This window comes from Formica exsecta, unplaced genomic scaffold (assembly GCF_003651465.1).
Source record: "Formica exsecta isolate Colony F162 unplaced genomic scaffold, ASM365146v1 scaffold236, whole genome shotgun sequence".
Classification (NCBI taxonomy): Eukaryota; Metazoa; Arthropoda; class Insecta; order Hymenoptera; family Formicidae; genus Formica; species Formica exsecta.
In genome coordinates this window covers 601,411-623,471 of record NW_021849640.1, presented here as the reverse complement: position 1 = coordinate 623,471, position 22,061 = coordinate 601,411, and the positions used below count along the sequence as shown (strand labels likewise).

The window sequence follows — 22,061 nt, the reverse complement described above, 5'->3', positions numbered from 1 at the left end:
TTGAGGTAATTCTTTGTGCGAGAGAATAAGAAAGCGGTATAGCATAAAATGTTGATGCAAAGAAACAGAAACTGCAATGAAATAGCTTCTTCGGAATTGTCTCGCAAAAAGCATTTTTACTGAGACCTTATAGAGCTTGAAGAATTTTGTTTAGACTTTTAAACGAGAACAATGCATACTCTTCCCTTATCGTTTGCTCTCTTGACGTACACCGGTTATTGGCAACCCATCAACCTGACACCCATTAAATACTGGGCGTACAGTGTTTACTCTGTTGTGATGATTTTTCTTCTTCTCTCATTCACGTTTTGCGGTTTGGTCGATTGCTTCATGATCGAGGATCTTGAGACCTTTATCGAAAAGTTCTCGCTGTTTTTGTCGGTGCTCGGCGTTAGTTGCAAAGTGATGAACCTGGTGCTACGTCGGGACAAGATCATCGGTCTCACTGATATGCTGCTGGTGGACATTTGTGTACCCAGGGACAATCACGAGATGAATATCCAACGGAAATTCGATCGTAACGCAAAGTGCGTAATTATAAAATTTAATTTCGCGAAGTTTGCCTTTGAATTTATATAATGTAGTTATCTCCTTGAAATAATCTTTCTCTACGCGAGACAAAAAGGTCCCGAAGAGCCTGAAAAAATTAAAGATCCAAAAATCAAATCAAATTTAAAATAATAGATCAAATATTTATAAACTTTTATAATTCTCATATAAATTATAAAATGTAATAATGTAATAATCTCTTTAGATGTTATATTTTTTGTCTCAAATATTCTTCCAGGACAATTACTATCTACTGCGAGATATTGAACGAGTCGGCCGTCTTCTTTGCCACAATTGCTCAATTCCGACATTTTGCCAACACTAGGACCTTACCGCTGTCCGACTGGGTGCCCTATGACATCTCGTCGACTGCTGTTTATTGGGCCACTGTACTACACCAAACTATTGGACTGATGGTTTGTGCGAACGCCAGCGTCGCTCACGAGACTCTCATCTCTGGCTTTATGATCCAGACCTGCGCTCAGTTGGACATACTATGTCATCGCGCTCATATGTTACCGGATTTGCTGCGAGAAGCCCAGAAATCCAGCACCTCTAAAGAGGATTTGAAGGCGCGAGAACAGTGGCTCGTCCGCGAGCTTGTTTATCATCATCGCTATGTGTATAGGTAAAGATGATAAAGTTTGTTCATGAAGGGAGAGAAAACGTATATACGTTTTGAACGAATAATCATAGTTTGATAGATTCGCAGAACGTATCAATACGGTGTTTACGCTGATGATCCTCGTACAATTTTCCATAAGCTCGACCGTGCTCTGTCTTAGCATCTATAAAATGTCGACGAAGAGCTTGCTGAGCTTCGAATTCGCGTGGAGTTTGTCATATCTTGGTTGCATGCTTATGCAGATCTATTTGTACTGTTGGTTCGGCAATGAAGTGACACTGAAGGTCGAATGATAAAAAATTTTTGATCTACTAAAACATTATTATCTTTTTCGAAGGGTTTTGGGCTTTATATGAAGCTGAATAATCGAAACTTTGTTTTTAAGCAATTTATTTTTAAATATGTAGAGTACTGAAGTCGGTAACGCCATTTATGAAATGGACTGGACGATACTTCCCGTTGATTTAATGAAGACTCTTTTGCTGATAATCGTACGATCTAAGAAACCGATAAAGATAACTAGCGGCTATATAGTTACTTTATCCAATGAATCTTTTATGAAGGTAAAAGAGAGTTGACACTATAAAAAATAATATTAATAATACTAAAAATATTTTTAATAATTTAATCATATTTTTAATTTATATTTTAACATTTTTAATAATTTTGACGCCATTATCGATTTACGTGCATGCTGTTTTAATTTTCGTTCTCTTTCAGATTATCAGAATATCTTATTCGGCATTCAACGTTTTGAAAAGCTCTTAATACGAATAAGAGCAATCATTCTCTTCGATTTTGCAATTAAACTCTAACTAATAGCCAACTAATTCCACGATCAGAGAATAGCTCAAAAATACGTATCTATAAAATATTTTTTAAAATATTCTTATATGTGTATCTACTGCGGACGAAACTCCGGAATATTCTCTGAAGCTGGTTGTATTCTTCATCTGACAACTCCATCGTCAGCGTTGAACTGAACGTGGCAGCAACAACTCGCAGGAAAGCGGAAATAATCGCGGACGATCTCACCGTTGTCGGAGAGGGCTGACAACTCGCGATAAATATATTTCTGTTTGCATATTGTGATGTATCCCTCAGCAAAACCGTCGATCATCCTGCATTTAGTATTTTCTTCTCTGGAAATGGAATATTATGCCATTTTTTTATTAATATTCTATCTTACTTTTGTCTTGTGATGAACTATTTTATACTCATTACATGTAACTCTCTGATTTATATTATACATATACATATACATTATAAATATTGAAAAACTGTCAAAACATAATTTATAACTTTTTTCTCATTGTATAGCACTTACTCGCAAGTTTCGATTCGCACACTTTGAAAAAAATTCGACTGGTTCGATTGGAGGATGTAGCGCCATTCGTTCTTCACGTTTTGGCCCGTCTTTGGACGAATTACTCGCTCCTAAAAATTGATGTTATTTTTATGGATATTTGCAAAAATTAACTAGCACTGAGAATGAATAATTATAATTTAAAAATGATTTTACCATAGAGAGACAAAGCGGTTCCTCACTTATGTCTGTTCGCGGTGCAATAGTTAACTATTAATGAAAAAAAAAATTTTAAATAGAAATTTCCATGTGTTTTGCTAATTATATACGATAATAAATTATTAATTATCAATTTACTAACAATATCTTCATATGCGTAATGTAACAGGCTGGAATTGTTCGCGAGTGCTTGATTTACAAACTCTTCGGGATAATTTGGGACATGTTCGCAGAAGGTTTGTCGCTTATCATCGCAATTCGCCACTGGACTGATTACGTAGGTACCACCGCCATTTCGGACTTGCAATACGTCATCCGGAAATACAAAACTACTGTCGAAATTTGTATGCTTGTCATCTAGAAAGCCATATTCACAAAAATAAACATTTAACGAAAGATTATAAGAAGAGAGATATTATTGTCTGAATTATAAAAATCGTAAATAGAAAAATTTTAATTTAAACACCGAATATAATTATGTTCATTGTCGAAATAATGTTGTTTTGTTATATTTATGACGTTACCTCCAAAACGCGAATTTATTCCTTTTTTTACATCATTATGATCGTAATACGATTCCTCGGAAATCTTCACCGGATATTTCAATCGCTCGCTATTAATGCTATGATCATCGTAATACCGTCTGTAAGACTCGTACCCATGATAAAAGCGCGCCTCGAGAACAATCTGAAATAGTTGAAACGTCTTTCTTTATTCTTTTACTTTTCTGTTACTTTTTGTTTTGTTTGAACTCAATCAATACAATATCTCGACAATAATCTTGATTGATAAGTTCAAAAATTATGCTTTATTTTCTAAGAAAAGAATATATGATTATATGTAATTTATCTTGTATAAATCGAGATTGATTACGTATCGGCGAGATTGATTTTTTGACGCTCACCACTTATCTGATTGCGTCAGCTCGTGTTTTACTTACATTATATTATAAATATTGTATTTTTATTTTTATTGAATTTATTATATATTTAATATTACATTTAATATTATTTAATATTTTATTATTTACCAATTAACATTATTAAACATGAATGTAATAGGCTTTTGCTCGAAGTATGGACTGTATGTTTAAATTCCTGATTTTTTAAATCTTTGATTAAAACAATATAAAATCAATTTTTCATACATACCGGTAAAACGAAAATTTCTATCAAAAGCACTGTTGCAAATTTTTTCAGCGCCATCATTATAATTGTTTCTCTTTTACTTATACGATGTAATACACAATATAAGATTGCAAAGCGAACGAGATAAACTGTGCAAATTATCTCAATATTATACTGAAGCAAAACTTAGGCACTGTGCAACTTATTGATAGTAAGCTGTAAGTAGCTTTCTTCGTGGACTATTTAAACTGATTTGAATACATGACGACTTCCGATCGTAGACTGATGTCGGTTTTCTCTTATCAGCCGCATTATTATCTGCTTCCGAGAACTTATCTGGAATCATCAAATCGCGTTCTGATTTCTCTGGAAATCGGTTGTTTGCATTTTTTTTTTTTTTAATGAGATTAGTTATAGTGGAAGAAGAAATAGATAATATATATATATATACATGTAAACTATAAAAAAAGAAATTGTAGAAGGAAATTAAAGGAAAAGCTGCACTCTCTGAGATTAATTTTGAGATAGATTAATCTCTTTGAGATTAAAATTGATTTTATTTTGTCGAAAATCGAAGAATTAAAAAAATACATAAGATGAATTAACTTTGTGAAATTGTGAAATTTATATTTTTATTAACGAGAATCAGTTTTAAAATGATTGAATTTTTCTCTCTTCATTTACGTTTTCATATCTCATATTCTATCATTATTATCTCCATATCTCTATATGTGATTGAATGCCAATTCATTATATGATTTAAAAAATTTTTCATATCTTTATATTTTATTTATAATTTTCTTTTATATTATATTTTTTCAATATTGCAATTAAAATTCGCTGCTGTTTATTTCTAATTAAAAAAAAATTAATAATTTAAAAAAGAAATATATATATATAAATTGATGTAATATGTAAATATGTAAAAAATAAAAAGATCAAAATTTCAAGAATTTGTACTAATAATTTTCGCGGAAATTTCTGACAATTTATCTAAATCTAAATTATATATATTCTTTACAGGTCAGAGTCCAAGAATAGATTATATTTAACCAACGTTTTATTACACGACCATCACATATGGTCAGCAAATGCGGTCAGGATTTGCGTACAGACTGCGGGCAGGAAATTTGTTGATGACACATTCCCGCGCGAGATAAATTTTATATTAGCTAAAATTAGCCGTCATTTAATTTCATCTTTTGGTTTTGAAATTTTATTTTTACTTCTGCAAAATCCTCATTTTTTAATTTACGAAATTATGGACGATTTTGATTTGTATTATTGTTTCAAGGCAAGAACATCATAATTGTTTCTCGAAATTTTAAATAAGATTTTGGAAACTAAGCGAATTTTTTTAAATCTCAAGCTTTTGCATTTTTTTCGAAAAAGAAATATAATTTCATATCGCAAAAAGAGCCTTTTAACTTTTTGCCTGAAATTTAAATTTCCGATTTCTTGTTCATTTTAAATATATGAAAAAGGCTTTTCTTTTATGAGAGATATATTAAATCGTGAAGCATTCAATTATATGAGTATCCAATTCTCATCTTAGCGAATTCTCTGTGATGAATGTTTTTCTGATATTTAATTCATATGGTAAAAATGGAGGCCAGCAATTTCTTTAAAAGCATATAGGATGGGGGTCGGGATCTCAATCTCAGGTCTTGCAATTTTTTTTATTATCTGTTAGCCTGGGGTTTGTCCATCTGGCCAATTGATCTTTTACTTGCAAACTTTTTTTAGTATATGTAGTGACATCTCACAGCGTTATGCACGAAACAATAATGCACAACGACATTGGTAAAATAGAAATCGTAATAATCGTATATTGATAATGCAGAAAGGTCTCTATCGTTAAGAGTTTTGGCAGTTTGTATGTACAAAATAAGATAGGTTCCCACTCGGAAATGCATGAAAGAATATAAATGAACGTTTGAAAATATATTTAGAAGCCTAGTAAAAAATATTTCGGTGTTCAAAAATTTTGCACACCGAAATATTTTTTACTAGGCTTCTAAATATATTTTCAAACGTTCATTTATATTCTTTCATGCATTTCCGAGTGGGAACCTATCTTATTTTGTACATACAAACTGCCAAAACTTTTATATTAAGCAAATATTGTTACGACCTGACGCAAGAAGCCGGTAAAAAAACTGTAATTTTTTAGCTTTTCTTCGTTTTTAACGTAAAAGCGCAAGGTTCCCACTTTGTTGATGTATATACTTAAATCGTGGAGAAGGATTTCTTATTTCATGTAACGAATAAAAAAATTTCGGTCTGCAAAGTGTAATTATTATGGCCGGTAAAACAGGACGGTCCGGCATCACCTTAATGTGTATTGACATTGACAGGAAAAACTGACAATCATACACATTATCAAAGGCTCTGCAGAGGATTTCTTTCGTGGCCTAGTTTGAATCCAAGAGATATAAATAGCAAAATGAATAAATAATATCTTAAACCGATCGATCTTGGACTCTTGGATTATTAGTTTTCTTCGAACGTCTTCGGATCAATCTTGCTTTGTTCGAATGCATCATGCGCATAACGCATTCGATGCAACTCGCTTTCTTCGCGATGGCCACGAATTTCTAAGTTACGTTGTTTGGCAAACACGTAGGATATGATTCCAAGACGATCCTCTCTAAGTCGCTCGACCGTCTTCCCTCGCTCTTCGTCGGGGACAGTGAATGACGCCAGGTATATTCACCGGCTTCCATGTGAATAAACGGCATCCGGTTTATTTCCCGGAATCGGAGCAGGTGGTCGCAACACAAAAACAGCTGGATCATTTTTCCCTGATTTTTCTTTTTCGCCTGTAAAATTACATGATCGCACACTTATATCATCACAATGAAAATATCGAAATCAACCATTGTTCTCTTGGTCTTTGTGCTGATGTTGTCCATCTTTGTGGCAAATGTAGCAGATCTTATCAGCGTTGACTCTCGTCTGCCGGACGAGATTTTGAGAGATAATAATGGGGAGATACTGTGGTCCAAGCCAAAATATTATGACATAGGAAAGTCGTATGATCATTTGATATGGTTTTTACAGGTTTGTTCATGTCTATATTTAGAGTAATTGGTAATATGCGATGCAAATTGTATATACTATTATGTCCTGAAGATATATTACAATAATTTTTTGTTACTTTTAGGTATCTGACTTACATATAAGTATCTTTAAAGATCCATCTAGGATATCAGAGTTAAAAGAATTCTGTAACATGACGATAGATACAATTAAGCCTACAGTTGTTCTTGCTTCAGGTAATTCATATTTTACAGATGCAATTGTACCAAAATATTATATGTTTATTGACCAGAACAAAAATTAAATTAATCAATATTTCATGCTTATATTTTAATAGGAGATTTAACTGATGCAAAAAGTATAGATGAAATGGGTTCTAAGCAAATACTCGAAGAATGGCAATACTATAAATATGTAATAGACAAGACTAATATCAAAGAGAAAACGTTATGGTTGGATGTCAGAGGGAATCATGGTGAGAGGAGCAAGCATTTCAATTGCATGCATGTATAATAGTGCAGAGTAAATCAAAGAAAAAATATTATATATTAAAACCTTATTTTAAATATATAAACCTTTTATATTTAAAAATATTATACATTACAATCTATTTTCAGATAATTTCAATGTGGTCAGTCTTGATTCCAAAAATAATTATTATTCTAATTATTCTATTCAAGGAAAAAAATATCCCAGATCTTATATGTATAATGTTAATATTGGTTCTGAAACATACTCCTTTATTGCAATTGATGCTTGCTTGAAACCAGGACCCAAAAGACCATTTAATTTCGTTGGTATTTTAGACCAACAGGAGATTGATAAGATACAACAATTAGTTAATCAGTCTAAAGAAAGCAATGCGGATCACGCAATTGTATTTGGCCATTATCCTACATCATGCATATTGTCACAATCTGATACAAATATCAGGAATATTCTAGGTAAGGATATATGTATATATATATAACAAATATATAAAAGCACGATCTCTACTTACTTTAATTATATAAATAAAGTTATAACAAATTTATTTATTTATTATAAAAGGTAGATACAGACAAAATATGGTGTACCTATGTGGCCATTACCACATGCTTGGTGGTATGGTACCCAACATGTACACATTACAAAAAGCGGGCTTCCTTGAGTTAGAATTGGCAGATTGGAAAGACAATAGAATGTAAGACAAATGCACTTTTGTATATCCAAAAAAGACAATTATCAATGTATAATTTTATTTATTGGTTTTATATTCTGTAATGTGTTACTAATATTGGGGAGAGAAGGGGGGAATAACTCATAAGTTATCAAAAGTTTTTTTCTGTAATATCAAAATGAATGAACATAGCTCTTATAAATGTGGCATAAAAAAGTATCTTGTATTTTTAATTTTTGCAATAACTAATAATAAATAAAATTTATATTTCTTTTAATTCACATGAAACTAATATAACAAAACACTTTGCTTTATCAGTGGAATCATGCAAAGATTTTTTTGTTTTATATTAACGCACTATTTTTGACATAGAGCTGTGCTTATCTCCCTCGCTATCAATTTTCTTTATTTAGTTTACAAATAAATGCTTACTTGACACACGCGCTTATTATTAGGTATCGCCTCGCAGCAATAGATCATGGTCAGTTCTCATTCATTGATATAAAGCATAATGACTGGCCTGTAGTATTAATCACCAATCCAAAAAATATGCTATTTATGATGCCACAAAAAGAAAATTTGAAATCCATTATTACATCCACGCATGTCAGGTAAACGCATTTCTATTAATGCTGGTAATTTTTTTATTGTATGAAATATGTAAAATTGGCTTGTAAAATTTAACTCTTATACTGTTGATATAGAATACTAGCGTTCTCTACAGTTTCATTAAAAATTGTTGAAATTCAATTGGACGACGATGTTTGGCAAAAATGTGATCACATAAAAGGTCCTCTTTATGTGCTGCCATGGAATTCGACAAAATACAGAGAGGGTATACATCAAATAACAGTTCAGTAGATGTCTTAATTACTTACAGAATTTAATTAACACTATTTTTACAAATGTTGTTTACATAAAATTATTTCAGGTACGTGTAATTGATAAAGAGAGTAGAGAAAAAGTTGTATCGCATTCTTTTTCTCTCGATGGATCGTGGTTATCGTCACGCATTTTACCCAAATTAGTACTGATGTTCAACGTCGTTCACATCGTAAGTTAGCATTATGATTAATTAAACTTCTGCTTATTGAAGTATATATTAATTTTACCATACTGTTTTTTATAGTTTCGGTTTCTATTCGCTGTAACACTTGCAATATCAGTAGTGCCACTGTGCTTACTCCGATTTCTTCACATATATTATAAAAGTAAATATATCCAAATTTATAAATCCTATATTTTATATTACATTATAAAATATATATTGTAAAAGCTCTTTCTGATTTAGATAGACATATGCATAGACCACGATTACGTATCAAGTTTTTTCATTGGTGGCTTAGGAAATTGTGGATACTATCCACCATTGATAGAGCATTTTACGGACTGGTGCTATACTCGTTGTATTTAACTGTCGGTATGTGCACATAAATACTTTGGAAAAACTTGCGAAAATGTATTAATTATATAATTTGACGAACGTAATTGCAGGTCCATGGACTGTGGGAGAAATAATCGAGGATCATATAGGTGTGATCTTTATATGGGGAATATTCATCGGAAACAGATATCTACCAGGTGGTTTCACTTACGCCTATGGATACTTTCAATTATGCTGTTTCTATTTACCGCTTATGCTAATTATAGCGCATCGAGTTGATCGTAGGTTCGTGATATTGTGACAATAACACTGTCACAATAATAAAAGAATTTTATAATACTCCTTATTAAGAAGTAATAATTACTTATGTTTCAGATTACAAGACGCTGAAAATCCTGCAAGACAACACATGTCGAAATTTCGTTTAATTTGGCACTATGGCCCAACTTGGGTGTTAATTTTGATACAATCCATTATGACCTATATTTTATACCTGGAGTATGGTATAATAGCAATATTATTATGCCCGTTACGAACTGGGAGTATCATTATAGCAGCACTATTATGTTATTATGTGAACACAATGCCACTCTCATGCTTAAGGTTTGTATTAATACTTGCATTATATTGTGCCTAATTTATATTGTAATTATCTGTTCTTTAAGGTCTGCTGCATCTGTGTGGTCTCCTCATGGAGCCATCAATAACAACAATGCAATTTAATAAAAACGGTAGGATAATACCGTTATGAGGAAATATTGGTAAGTTAATGTTTCATACAAATGATTACTGCATTTGTGCATTTGTGCAATATTAAATTTACGAGAAAGTTTTGAATAGATTCTTTATTGTAATATACATTATATTTCAAGTAGATATATATATATTGTGAAATTGAAAAGCCAACTAAAATGATCGGGTATTGAAATATACCTGAATATTTCTTTTTTTGTGTTAAAATATATTCAAAACATTTCTTTTTTTTTAAATTACATATTTCAAGAGCCTCTTTTGAACACTATTTGCATTTTGTAAAGAAGTCGATGTTCCTTTAACAAGTGCCACATTACTTTATATTATTCAAATGTAATAATCTATTATATTAATTATTCTTAAAAAGTTATATATGTTTTGAAACTCATAATTTATATTAATTATCTTTGAACTGCAATATGCTTCTGAAGCAGATATTGTAATGTGATATTTAACGTTGATGTGATTCTGCATTAATACAGCCGCTGCTCTCTTTTACTTCCATATTGTCCATAGTTCAAACTCAAAAGTTCCTTTACAAATAGAAAAATGTTCTTATTTTAATTTTTTTATTTTTTTCAATGGGAAGTCAAATTAGAACACTACAAAAAGAGAAAGATACAAACAGAATATGTAATATAAATGTTGCTATATTTATATCTCTGTCATCTGTCAAGTTTTATCTCTTCTCTGTGAAGTTAGAGATATATTAGAACAACAGAATGTGTGATATTTTCCACTTTAAACGGTGGAATTCTTCAGAAGACAAAGCTGTATTATAACTTTAGTGCTCTCGTTCAGAGTTTTTAACTGAATATCCCAATCACTTTCCTGTGACATATATTTTTCTACTTCTCTATATATTCAAGAGTCACATTGTATTTTTTTCATGACAGTACTCTTATACATTTAAAAATAATCTCTTCTCAGGTTTATATCTATAAACTTATATGTTAAATGTCTTCACAATTACAAATACATCACAATTACAAATACATCACAAAGATGGCCAAGCTATATTAGGCATGTAGAGTTTGACAAACAAAAACTTATCTTCTTGTTGTATAAGACAGAATCGTCATACAAAGTGTATCAAGAGCACCGACAATCATACTGAATCAGGCTGATCTAGATATAGCAATTAGATTTGAAATTTTTGTGCCATTTGTCCACAATATGTAATATAAAAAGGTTGGCTATCTTTGAAAGATATAGAATGCTACAAGAAACTGGTGAAAGTAATATTATTCTATTAAAGTGTAATTATGCGGTACCAAATATGAACAAACATGTAACAATACGTATCAGAGAATTTCTTATTTCGTATTCAGTAGTATATGTATGTAACAATAGATGACAAATAAAAATTTGCGAAAGATATATGTGAAAACGTGATATATTACAAAATATAATTAATAATAGTACAATATATTAATAAACAAAATTTTAATAGATTAAAAAAAGAAAAAATTAGATTTTCGAGAACCGACGGTCGAAAATAAAGTTTTTCAATCGATATGTTACCAATGTCGACAAGTAAATATTTTTATCGTACTTAATCAGATGTCGCTGCATTGTAATGACTTTTGGCGAAGTTGGTAACGATGGTAAATTTCCTAGATTGCCACAGGGTCGCCACATTGGTTCGCGACACAGCGCCCTCGATGTTACCGTTTGAATGCGCCATTTCTTCAAGTGTCTCTCCCTGTTCCCGCTTCAAGCTTGGAGTAAACCATCGAGAGATTGGGTGAGTAAGAATATTTTCTTAGCAATCAAATGACGAGAGCAATAATCACAAAAGCTATTTCATTATCGCGATGCTTTCAATATCTAGAACAACTAACAATCTCGATGATCTCGTAAAGCGAGCATCGAGTCAGCACGAAGATTCGCGGCATTCGAAAATCAGGGGTTACCGCCAATCGGAGGATACCGCCATCGGGGGTTGCTTCCAATCGGGGGGATGACGCCGCGCGCCGCTCCGTGGCGAGGGTTGGAGGCGGCGCTCCAACGGAGGAGAGCGCAGGAGAGCGGTGTGTGTGTGAGCAGGGCTGCCGCCGCCGTCGACCAACGCGCACGCACACACAGGGGTGTTCACACACCCAATTCCGCCGCTTCTGTCGCGGGGGCAATTTCCCCGAGAGTCACCGCTCCGGCTTCGACGTCGCGTCGCCCGCGCGAGGACAACGTCGGACCTCCGCCGCCACCACCGCCCTGTCACGCAACTGTCAGTTAGTCGACTCGCGCGATTCGGCCGGGGACTGCGCCGCTCCCGAGGTGCATCGTGTCGCGGCCGATTAAGGGTGGTGGTTGCGCGCCGTCGTGGCGGAGGAGGGTGAGAAATGGAACACGCACACGCACATACGGTGCCGTATCCTAACCCAAAGACCCCGAAAGCGAAGTGATCGAAGGAAGGGGACGGTCGAAGCGCGAAAGTGAGAGCTTCGAGTCGCCATCGGTGGTCGTCCTCAACGTTCGGAGGAAGCACGCCGCACGAGGAGGATTGCAAGATCGGAGCTTCGATCAGGGATTTCGAGATTTTTGCCCGGTGTTGATCCCGCGGGAGGGAACAAACACACGCGAGTGCCGGAGACAAAGAAGTACTTTGCCGTGGAACTTGGAGCAAGTGAGGAGTGCCGGAGACATGTCGCGATGATGTCGAGGCGGGATCCTCGCGGCGGCTCCATCAGGTTCGATTCTCGCTCATCGTCGCGTGGAGCGACACGAGGGACGTGCCGCTGTCACTTCTGCGAGCACGATCCTCGCGTTAAAGGAATACACGAGCGATCCAGAAGACGGACTGATAGGCGTTAATAAGATCGCTCACGGAATTACATTCATTTTACGATTAGTGTCGTCGGTTGATTCGCTCAAGCGAACGCATAGAAGTCGCGTAAACATCGACGTATCGTGGGCGGGAGAGAAAGAGAGACACCGCGAGAGAGAAAGAGAGAGGTTGCAATTGCGTAAAATGACCTCCCTCTTCACCGAAGAATCCCGCGGGAAGTTTGAGACATTATTCACGATTCTCACGTTAATAGAGACTCAATGTCTCGTAATAACGATCGTCGCCAACGTGCGGTCGCATCAAGGGTGGTAGCGCTAACGCACCCAACAAGAACGGAGGAGTGACGGCAGCAGCAGCAGCAGCAGCATCATCAGCGGCAGAGTAGCAACAGCAACAATAGTAGGAGCATCTGGTCGGAGCCAATACGCGCTTCCGGCACCCGCGCCGTGCGGGGCTGATGCGGTGGATGCGGAACGATAGCGGCAACGACGACGACGACGACGACGACGACGGGACGATGGCCGGTAGTGCGTGCACGGAAGCGAAGCTAGTCGAAGCGGTGATCAATAAGGCGCTCCGGTTCACCGCGAGATTGTGAACCGGCGATCGCTAACTCTTGACAACCGTGGCTCACGAGGCACGTCGCCGAAAGGATGTAGGGGAGGGGGCCCGCGCTATCGGGGCCCCGCGGAGGCGCCGCATCGTTTCCCCTCGCTCCCCTCTCGCGACGATGGACTTTTTCGCGAGGACAAGGATCTAACGACGAGGGAGCGCGCGTAATTTCGAAGAAAAAGAGAGAAAAGCGATAGTACATAAGAATAATAAAATTGCGATCGCGCGCGATAGAGTGTCGAACGTAACGAAAAACGAAAAGCGAAGAATAATTATGTGTTCCTTAGTCCATCTCTCTCACTTAGGTGGCACCTCGTTATCGAACGTGCATCGTAGTTCTCGTCGTAGAGATTTTCTTATACCACCCTCGTGTGGAGCATAGATGCCTTAGTGTCCGTTTAGAGCGTCTCGGGTTTCCGATCTCGCGATACGATCGTAAGTGCGGTATATAAGCACGTCAAAGGCGCGGTTAAATGTATGCGCGGTTACTCTGTACGATATATACGATAAGAACGAATCTCGCGAGGAAGCGCGAAAGGAAACCGATACCGAGGGCAAACGGAATCGGGGAAGGAGAGATAATAAGTGTCGCGTCGCGAAAAATATAATCGTTGTTAAAGTGCCGGCCGAAAAGTAGGTCACGAGGTCGATACCAAAATGAAGTGAGGATGCGAGAGGAAACACGAGAAAATGGCATGTGCTAACGATGTTAATAACGACGGGCTGATTTTTCGGGGCGGACCCGAACCGGCGTAGAGTGCGAAGTAATTAGTGATTTGTGCACGTTGCACGACACACACACACGCGCGCGCGCGCGCGCGCGCTCGCGTCATCTCGCGCGGAGTGCAGTCGAGGTAATCTAATAGCGAACTACCCTCCCCCAACCCCTACCACTACACGTACGGAGGATAATTACTACAAGCGAAAATGGTCGATCTAGGAGGATACATTATTATATTGACGAACGACGACGGGAAGATCAAGTTGTACGGTATGTATAGCGATTAACGCTAACAGAATTCGCAAAGTCGTCAGATATTCAACGGATTCCCAAATCTTTCGCAAGTGCCCGCGCGACGATAAAACACATGTCTCTTACGTCTCGATATGAAGCGTGAAATAAAATCAAATGCAAAATCTTATGTAGAGTCTATTTTCTCGCAAAATTAAATCATAAAGAAAATATATATGCAATTTATAATAAAATTGCATATATATATTCTATTATAAATGGTATATATATTTTCAACGTAATCTCTAATTCACGATATTTTGATGATTTGGAGGATATTACGTTTTCTCTTATCTCAATGATACGGTGTTCGTCGAATATTTGTCGATTGAATGCGTCGATTGAATCGTCTTTCCAGACAAATTTGATTATCCTCGGGCGATCGCGTCTCTCTTCCGACTTGTTGTACGCGAGAATACGCGACAAGTAGGGACGAGAAGGCAAAGTGTGAAAATTTTGCTCGTCAGTCAGATAATCGTACGTGTAGCTTATACACGTCGCGCACACGTCGCACGCTTTCGGAAACAGGAAATGTGCGACGGACGGATTTCCGATTTACACGACGCGTTACGGTAATGCGCGACGATTTACATAGAGAGGACGTTTCGCGACGTGTTATTTATAGGCTGACCTTTACGTTTATCGTAACGTGCGCTTTATCGCCCCGAGGAAGACTTGCTTATTTCACGTTTTCACCCCTTCACCCGCATCGATTTCTGTTAGATATTTTTCTTACGAGATATTTCGATTTCGATCTCTCTCTCTCTCTCTGAAAAAATAATATTTGTATAAAGAACGTGCGAGTAATATCCGCGACATACTTATACAAATAATCTGTATAAACGGTACCTATCTATTTTTTGCTTATTTTATGTAATATAAATTAGCTACGATTATTAATCAGCTATATTAATTCCTCGAATACCGAAGAATTATAAGGAGGCATTTATATACCAGTTGTGTTTCTTTTTAATTTTGTTGAAAGAAAGCGATTTTTGCACGAGATCAGAATTTTAAAACGATTTAGGAAAGAATGCATACTAGTCAATTCTTTTACAGTTCGCTTACGGCGCGCAATGCTCTCTAAATGGTCCTGTTCATTAGCAAATATGTTCTCGTTTACGAAGCGTATTATATGTTATATTCCCGGATACTTAAACTGCGATTTTTGCTTTAAGCTTTAACATCTCGTTTTATACGGATTATTGAATGCGATATCGTGTTTGAAATTGAAATATCCGTTTGAAAGGAAATGCTACAATTCACGTATCAGAATTATTCGTGTAATTCTTTAGCACATTAAATCTTTTTTGATAATTAAAAATTCCAGATTACAATAAGATATTTTCCTTTGTGCAGGATCGCCGGCGGATAATGCGGATACTCTAGAAGTGGGCGATGAGATTTTGGAAGTGAACGGCCGCACCTTAGAAAATGCAACTCATAACGAAGTCATCCAATATATACATCAGGTAATTGCCTTTTATACATATATTTTGCAGTATATTTTAGATTACATTATTTATATGTTTGGAGTCATTATTTGGTATAATTTATCTCTCATACATATTTTTAAATAAATTTCAATATTTTTGAAGAAATAAATAACATAATAATTGATGAATTAAAATTATGTAAAATTGATAATATAATTAATATAATATTATTAAAATAAAAATATACTCTGTGATACGAAATATATATAATTTCTGTATTTTTAGTTATGCAAAAATGAAATAATTGTATTTTTCTGTGATTTCAGTGCATCAAATCTCGAACAATATGTCTGCGTCTCCGGAGAAGAAGCGGCAACCAAATGGGTGAGTCGATTCTTTTATAGTTACATTTTAAATCGTAAAATCAGTAGTAGTAAAATTCAAATCCATTAAAAGTTCAAAGAACAGAAATAAGTGAAGCGTCGAGGAAATTACCAAGAATGGTAACTTTAATGAGATTGTCTATCGCGGAGATTTTTGATCTTTATAAGCAAATAACAACTATATAATAATTAAAAGTTTAAAAACATAAAAGGAAGAAAGTAAGAAAGTTTTGAAATTATAAGCGGAAGCGGCTACTTTTTTCACTTGCGTAGCCACTTTTTGTCTACTTGTTCTCGTTATTTCAAACGCTGGCAGCGTGTTTTTCTTTGAACAGGTGTTTTTAAAGCAAATGAGACATTCCATCGCCAAGCGGATGGTATTGTTGCTTTATCGTAATCGTTCTTGAGCAAACGTGCAAACTAATTTGAATACATGTTCGATTTCGCGTTGTCACGTACGATGTTGTTGTTCGTCAACCAAACGCGTAGCGCTTAACACCGTGGAACGCGTTACGTGAATTGACAGAGTTGAATAGAAGGGGAAGTTGAAGAAATAAAAATTTGGTCACAGACAAGAGCGGAAACGTCAAAAATCGCAAATGATATCGACACAATTCCGGCACAATTTTCCAACAATGATGCTCATTGTCAGAGTTATAGTCGAGGGAGCATTAAAAAAAAAATTTCATCGTGTGCGTGAAAGCCACATTTCTTTCCGTCGAAAGCAAGGGATTCGCGTGTCAGGAAAGTTTAACATCAGAGATTTATATATGTACGTGTTAGAGAGTGTGCTTTATAAAAGAATTGTAATTATTTTTTATTGTCATACATTGTCTCCATGCGCGGCTGATGTATGGTGCGGAGGATAAAACGTCCGTACAGACGATATAATATAGTGATTCGTTCGTATGAATGGCGTCGCTATATTGCGCGCGCTGATAACAGCCTTATTGCAATCGATTCCGTTCGTAAAGTGAACACGAACAGTGTGAATAGTGAGTTGGAGACTCTTTAATTAGTGTACCCGTTCGAATCATTTCTCTATTAAAAACAATTATCGATATTTATGGAATCCTAATTTCACATTTGCTTAAATCTCTAATGTAGCGTGTAATGTAATAATCGAACGGCTATTTGAGTCCCACATGTCATGTCAATGATATTCGTACAATTTATCGCTAGACAAATTTAAGGGCATTTTTTAAAACAATTAAACATATAAATAAATATAAAAAATAGGATTCATTAAAGGAGACTGTGTAATATCTAGGGATACATTTTATCTTGATTTTTAAAATCTTTTAATTATTTTTTTTTTAATTTCAAATATGGAGAGAGCTCGTATATTCCATGGATTATAAATTATTTAATGTTCTATTACTCTAGAAATTCTGAATTTATTCATCTGTCGGGAGGAAAGTGATTTTGACATGCTTTATAATACATTGCGGTGATTCACGATTTTAAATGGAGAGAGATTTCTTTCACGTAAATTATCTTTTATATATTGCTGCATTTTTTATATTATTTTTAGAATTCCATCTTTCCTTTATTTAAGCACATTATAATAATCTGTGAGAAAAAAACAAAAATAAACTCATGTTATATTTAAAAATATCTTCAAAGACACATCTCTATAGGTACAACAATTCCAGTTTAAAATATAAAACATAATTAAAAACACAATTTTACAAACATATTTAATAATATTTTGTTATCCAGAATTTGCGGTTTATTCGATACCTTTTCGGAAACATTTAAAAAAGATAAAAATACATACATATTAGCGTAAAAAATATGTTTATATATACAAAGGCGGATGGCGGGACATCTAAAAACAAACTCTTCTGAATATAGACTTAACGATTGCGCGGAATATATACAATAGCCTCTAATATTAAGATTCTCGTTATCGTTATATGAGACAATTAACGCGTATTTGAAAAAGAGAAAGTGCAATAATTTTCTTTCCCTCTCAGATAGTTAATCCCGCGGTAAAATTCGAACAGATGATCGTCGGTCGACTCCGGGAATGCTCGCGCGAGTTCGGCGTTCGCCAGGTAAACGCTTCAGGTGGTCGTACGGTATCACGGCTGGGGGTAGAGGGGAAAGGACAGAAAGCGGAGAGAGATAGGCAGGTAGGCAGGTTGGCAGGCTCATGCGGTTGCACATGGCGGACCAGGCGGTATAACCTTCGGATGGTATCCGCTGTCACGCTCCGCGCCGCTCGGCAGTAACCGAGGAGCCGTTCGTACGCGCGTCAAGCGGTTCCGCGCGCTCGCAGGCCACGCGTTGGCAGACACCGCCAACGTTGTTGTTTCCGCCAGCGGATCGTCCGTCGTTGTTTCCCGAGTCTCTCCGTTTCGGCGAGTAATAAGTATAAATCACGTCTCTCGGTTCACCAGGTACGAGCCAAGTTAATCGCGGCTGAAACGCGCTTCGCGATTTCGCGTGCTGTCTCTCCGACCGCTCGGACCAGCCGGTCGTCGAGAGGAGTCGCGCGAATGACGGACGCGATAATTCGCGGCGGGTCGAAGGTGAACGCTCGGTCGCTTCGCGCGCGTGAACCACGGGGTGTAAATTCGTGAAATATTGGTGTTCCTCTGTGCACGATTGTTGTGTTGTTGAACGAGTTACGTCAACGAGTTGCCGCTACCAGGCTTCAACCAGGAGAGAAATTCATCTCTGTGTTTTATTTTTTTTCTCTCCCTCTTTCTGTTTCGTCATCATCTCGACGACCTGCTGTGCCGATCTCCGTTGAAGGTAACTACTCATTTCCTCTTCGCGTTGCCCGCTCTTTTCGCTCCTTTCTCGGCTTCCTCGAACGGTCCCGATCGCCTGTCTCTTGCGGTACCTACCTCTTCGCAGTCGACTTTCAGGACAGCGAGCATTTTCTGGTACTCGGCGTGTCGGTACCAGAACGTGCCAATGTTTCTTACTCCGTCCTCGGCCGCTATCTTTCTTCCTCTCTCCCTTCCTCCTCCCGTCTTTGTCCGTCTCTCTTTCCACGTCTCTTGTGACATGTCGACTTTGCAATACCACGCGCGCCACTTATTTCCGATACGTACCTCGTCGTTCCGCGGTTTTCAGCTCGCGTCTGCTTATGCCCTGGTACCGTGGTTTATAATTCGATTTTTATTACGTGTCTCTTATCGTTCTGTCGCGCGATAATTACATACGATTTACCGCGAACGTTTTAGCGGATATTTGCATTTAATTATACGCGCCATCTTTTTCTATTAAATCGTCGATTTATGTGCGCTCTTGTAATTTTGCCATGTCATTTTATAACAATCTCACGGTTGATTTATGTTTTATCCATTTATTTGTGCTCATCCATCCAATCTTTTTCCCAAAACATCATCATTGCTTCATGGAATGTTTTTCCCAGATTTCGTAGTAACTATCATCATAGTCTCGTTTTTCCCTCTCTCTTTACTGTTAATTAAAAAGTCTATTAATACATGGATATTTTTTTAAAACCTGTATAAATTTGCATATAAAGCCCAGATGTTCTATTAATATTCTCTCTTGCGTATAACATTTCTATTTCTACTCGTCTTTGTAGTCGTGTTATAGAAAATAGATGTTTTCTAATGAATTTTACAAAATGATAGATACGAGAATAATAATGCTCTTCAGGATAATAGCATATTGAATTTTATACGCTTTTATATTACGTTTTCAGTTGAATTACATTCCTTGCATTAAAATGTGGATATTTAGCTTCGTTCTAGATTTTTTATATGAGGAGGAGATGAAAAATCTTGTGAAATTATTATTATTGTGTGAAGTTTTTAAAAACGCGAATTCATACAGTAGCTTATCATTCCTTGCATAATTACGATAAATTTTTAAATGAAAATATTCACGGCAAAAGAAAATGTTTTATATGGGTAAAACTTTTGCTCGGAAATGTAAATTAATTCTAAGAGCAGAGTGTAATAAATAAATATATGTATCAATTAATATTAACTATATTTCGCAAAGTAATTAAATTATAATTTTTTGTGAAATTTAATCTATTAACAGAAAACATTTCTCGAGGAGAAACGTGTGTTGAGTCATCCATTTCTTTATTATAGATGGATAAATTCTTTTAATATCGTATTAAATTTTATTCTCGAAAAAAAATCAGGAATGACTGACGAATATCTGTAATAATTCATTATTAGAGGCGCGCGAGGACGACGTCACGTTCTTGCATCATCGGTCAACGTCACATCTCGCACCAACGCTCGTGAATGTTTTTCATCCTTTCCGATCTGCTCTCCGTTGCAATGGACGTGTCTTTTATTACTTATATAACACGCGTACTCGTCTCAAAATTCATCCATTAAAAATTTCTCGAGACTGTCTATACGTAGAAGCAATTTATAAAATCCGCACATTTGCATTTCTCGTCGAGCTTAGAAATATCTGGGAAAATTAAAGGGGAAAAAAAAGAAGAAAAAAAGAGTCACCGATGTGAACGGACCCGCGCACGATTTTTGCGTCGAGCAACATCCGCGCGGCCGCACATCCGCCTTCCGTACTGTGCGTACGTGCGTACCGCGAATAATGCGGAATGCTTTTTTTCCCCGTTGCGGACTAACAATCGCGCTGCGCACGGTGCGTGTCAAACGCGTATTGTCGTGCGGTGGGCGTATTCACGCGCGCTCCCCGGATGGTGTGTAACAACAGTTACAGGCAAGCTATCGAAAATAATGATTTAAATAGTTTCGTTGGAGTCAAATATTATTTGGAAATTTGTATTCTCCGTGAAAATGATGGGTAACCAATAATATATAAGAATTATTTATTTGAAGCGTGATAATTGTGGTTATTAAATGAAATAATAATTTTGAAAGAATTATACCAGAGAAATTTTTGTTTGAAATAATATATTTTCAGTTCTCGATCTCTCTTACATTGATCATTTCAATTATTACTTCCTGTGCATATATTATTTTAAATATAATTTTTAAAATAATAATTAGAAGATATGACCAAACAAATACGCATTTGTTTCAATAATAATCACTATTTATATTGCAAAAGACATTTGACATTTTGAAAAATACAAAAGATATTTTGGACAAAAAGAAAATAGCTAACATAATTCAATAAACATTATTATTATTTTATATTAATTATTTGTATAATCCGCTATAGATGTGAGAAAAATAGTTTATATAAATACTTTTATTTTCTATTTCGAATACTTCTTTATTTTTTATTTCTGATGGGATACACACCGGCATGCATGTCAGGAAACGAGGAAGCGCTACACTGCGTTCTCGAATGTGGACGAAGGAGAGTAGGAAACGAGAGATGCGCAAAGTCGGTGCTGATACCGGTACATAAGACAGGAGGCACGGGTTTACGAGCTCTAAACACGGAGGAGGTCGAGCAAAAGCAGCAGACACCGGAGCAAAGATATACAAGGTGCTCGGTGAAACGGTGTAGAAAAACCACAGTATGATGTCTCTCTCGATTTTCGCAGAAATTAAAGACTTGCTCAAGATGAAAAAAAAAAAAGTCTTTGATGAATTAGTCTTTGAGGATACAAATAAATATAATCTTTAACAATCTTTAACAAAAGAATTTAATATAATTAATATAATTTAGAATTTAGTTTATTAGTTAATTTAGAATTTAGAATTTAATATAATTATAATTATAAT

At 35.8% G+C, this 22,061-nt stretch overlaps 4 protein-coding genes and 1 long non-coding RNA gene across 7 annotated transcripts in view; 3 read left to right on the top strand and 2 right to left on the bottom strand.

The window, feature by feature from the left end:
* Positions 1-10: 10 nt before the first annotated feature.
* On the top strand, positions 11-1,769 carry LOC115235853 (odorant receptor 67a-like). The gene is made up of 4 exons (XM_029807904.1): positions 11-527; positions 788-1,177; positions 1,254-1,458; positions 1,582-1,769. Exons 1-4 carry the CDS (start codon positions 172-174, stop codon positions 1,750-1,752), a joined length of 1,122 nt encoding a protein of 373 aa, XP_029663764.1. The 5' UTR covers positions 11-171; the 3' UTR covers positions 1,753-1,769.
* Positions 1,770-1,775: 6 nt separating this feature from the next.
* On the bottom strand, positions 1,776-4,127 carry LOC115235851 (protein spaetzle-like). Its single transcript, XM_029807902.1, has 6 exons — positions 3,851-4,127; positions 3,224-3,386; positions 2,842-3,056; positions 2,697-2,750; positions 2,502-2,611; positions 1,776-2,316 (listed from the first exon to the last, which is right to left on the bottom strand). Exons 1-6 carry the CDS (start codon positions 3,905-3,907, stop codon positions 2,124-2,126), a joined length of 792 nt encoding a protein of 263 aa, XP_029663762.1. The 5' UTR covers positions 3,908-4,127; the 3' UTR covers positions 1,776-2,123.
* A 2,035-nt stretch (positions 4,128-6,162) lies between these two features.
* LOC115235847 (transmembrane protein 62-like) lies at positions 6,163-11,538 on the top strand. Of its 3 annotated transcripts, none has more exons than XR_003884097.1 (13): positions 6,163-6,889; positions 6,993-7,104; positions 7,206-7,343; positions 7,486-7,812; positions 7,919-8,051; positions 8,483-8,638; positions 8,732-8,879; positions 8,959-9,081; positions 9,157-9,238; positions 9,304-9,447; positions 9,522-9,692; positions 9,787-10,014; positions 10,077-11,538. XR_003884097.1 is itself a non-coding variant. In XM_029807894.1 (13 exons), the coding sequence occupies exons 1-13, from the start codon at positions 6,686-6,688 to the stop codon at positions 10,132-10,134; spliced, it is 2,028 nt and encodes a 675-aa protein (XP_029663754.1). In that variant the 5' UTR covers positions 6,167-6,685; the 3' UTR covers positions 10,135-11,538. The 3 variants fall into 3 exon arrangements, 2 of the variants coding, with proteins under 2 accessions (XP_029663754.1, XP_029663755.1); XM_029807894.1 differs by having other exon boundaries at positions 6,167-6,889; positions 9,522-9,696; XM_029807895.1 differs by having other exon boundaries at positions 6,168-6,889; positions 9,319-9,447; positions 9,522-9,696.
* LOC115235854 lies at positions 10,356-12,211 on the bottom strand. Its single transcript, XR_003884098.1, has 2 exons — positions 12,081-12,211; positions 10,356-11,885 (listed from the first exon to the last, which is right to left on the bottom strand). It is a non-coding gene; the product is annotated as an uncharacterized LOC115235854 (long non-coding RNA).
* A 2,149-nt stretch (positions 12,212-14,360) lies between these two features.
* LOC115235846 overlaps positions 14,361-22,061 on the top strand; it is an 81,768-nt gene continuing 74,067 nt past the window's right edge. Inside the window, exons 1-3 of the mRNA XM_029807893.1 lie at positions 14,361-14,555; positions 15,936-16,048; positions 16,339-16,396. Coding sequence (XP_029663753.1) covers positions 14,492-14,555; positions 15,936-16,048; positions 16,339-16,396 — 235 coding nt within the window. The 5' untranslated portion in view covers positions 14,361-14,491. The remainder of the gene's footprint in view (positions 14,556-15,935; positions 16,049-16,338; positions 16,397-22,061) is intronic.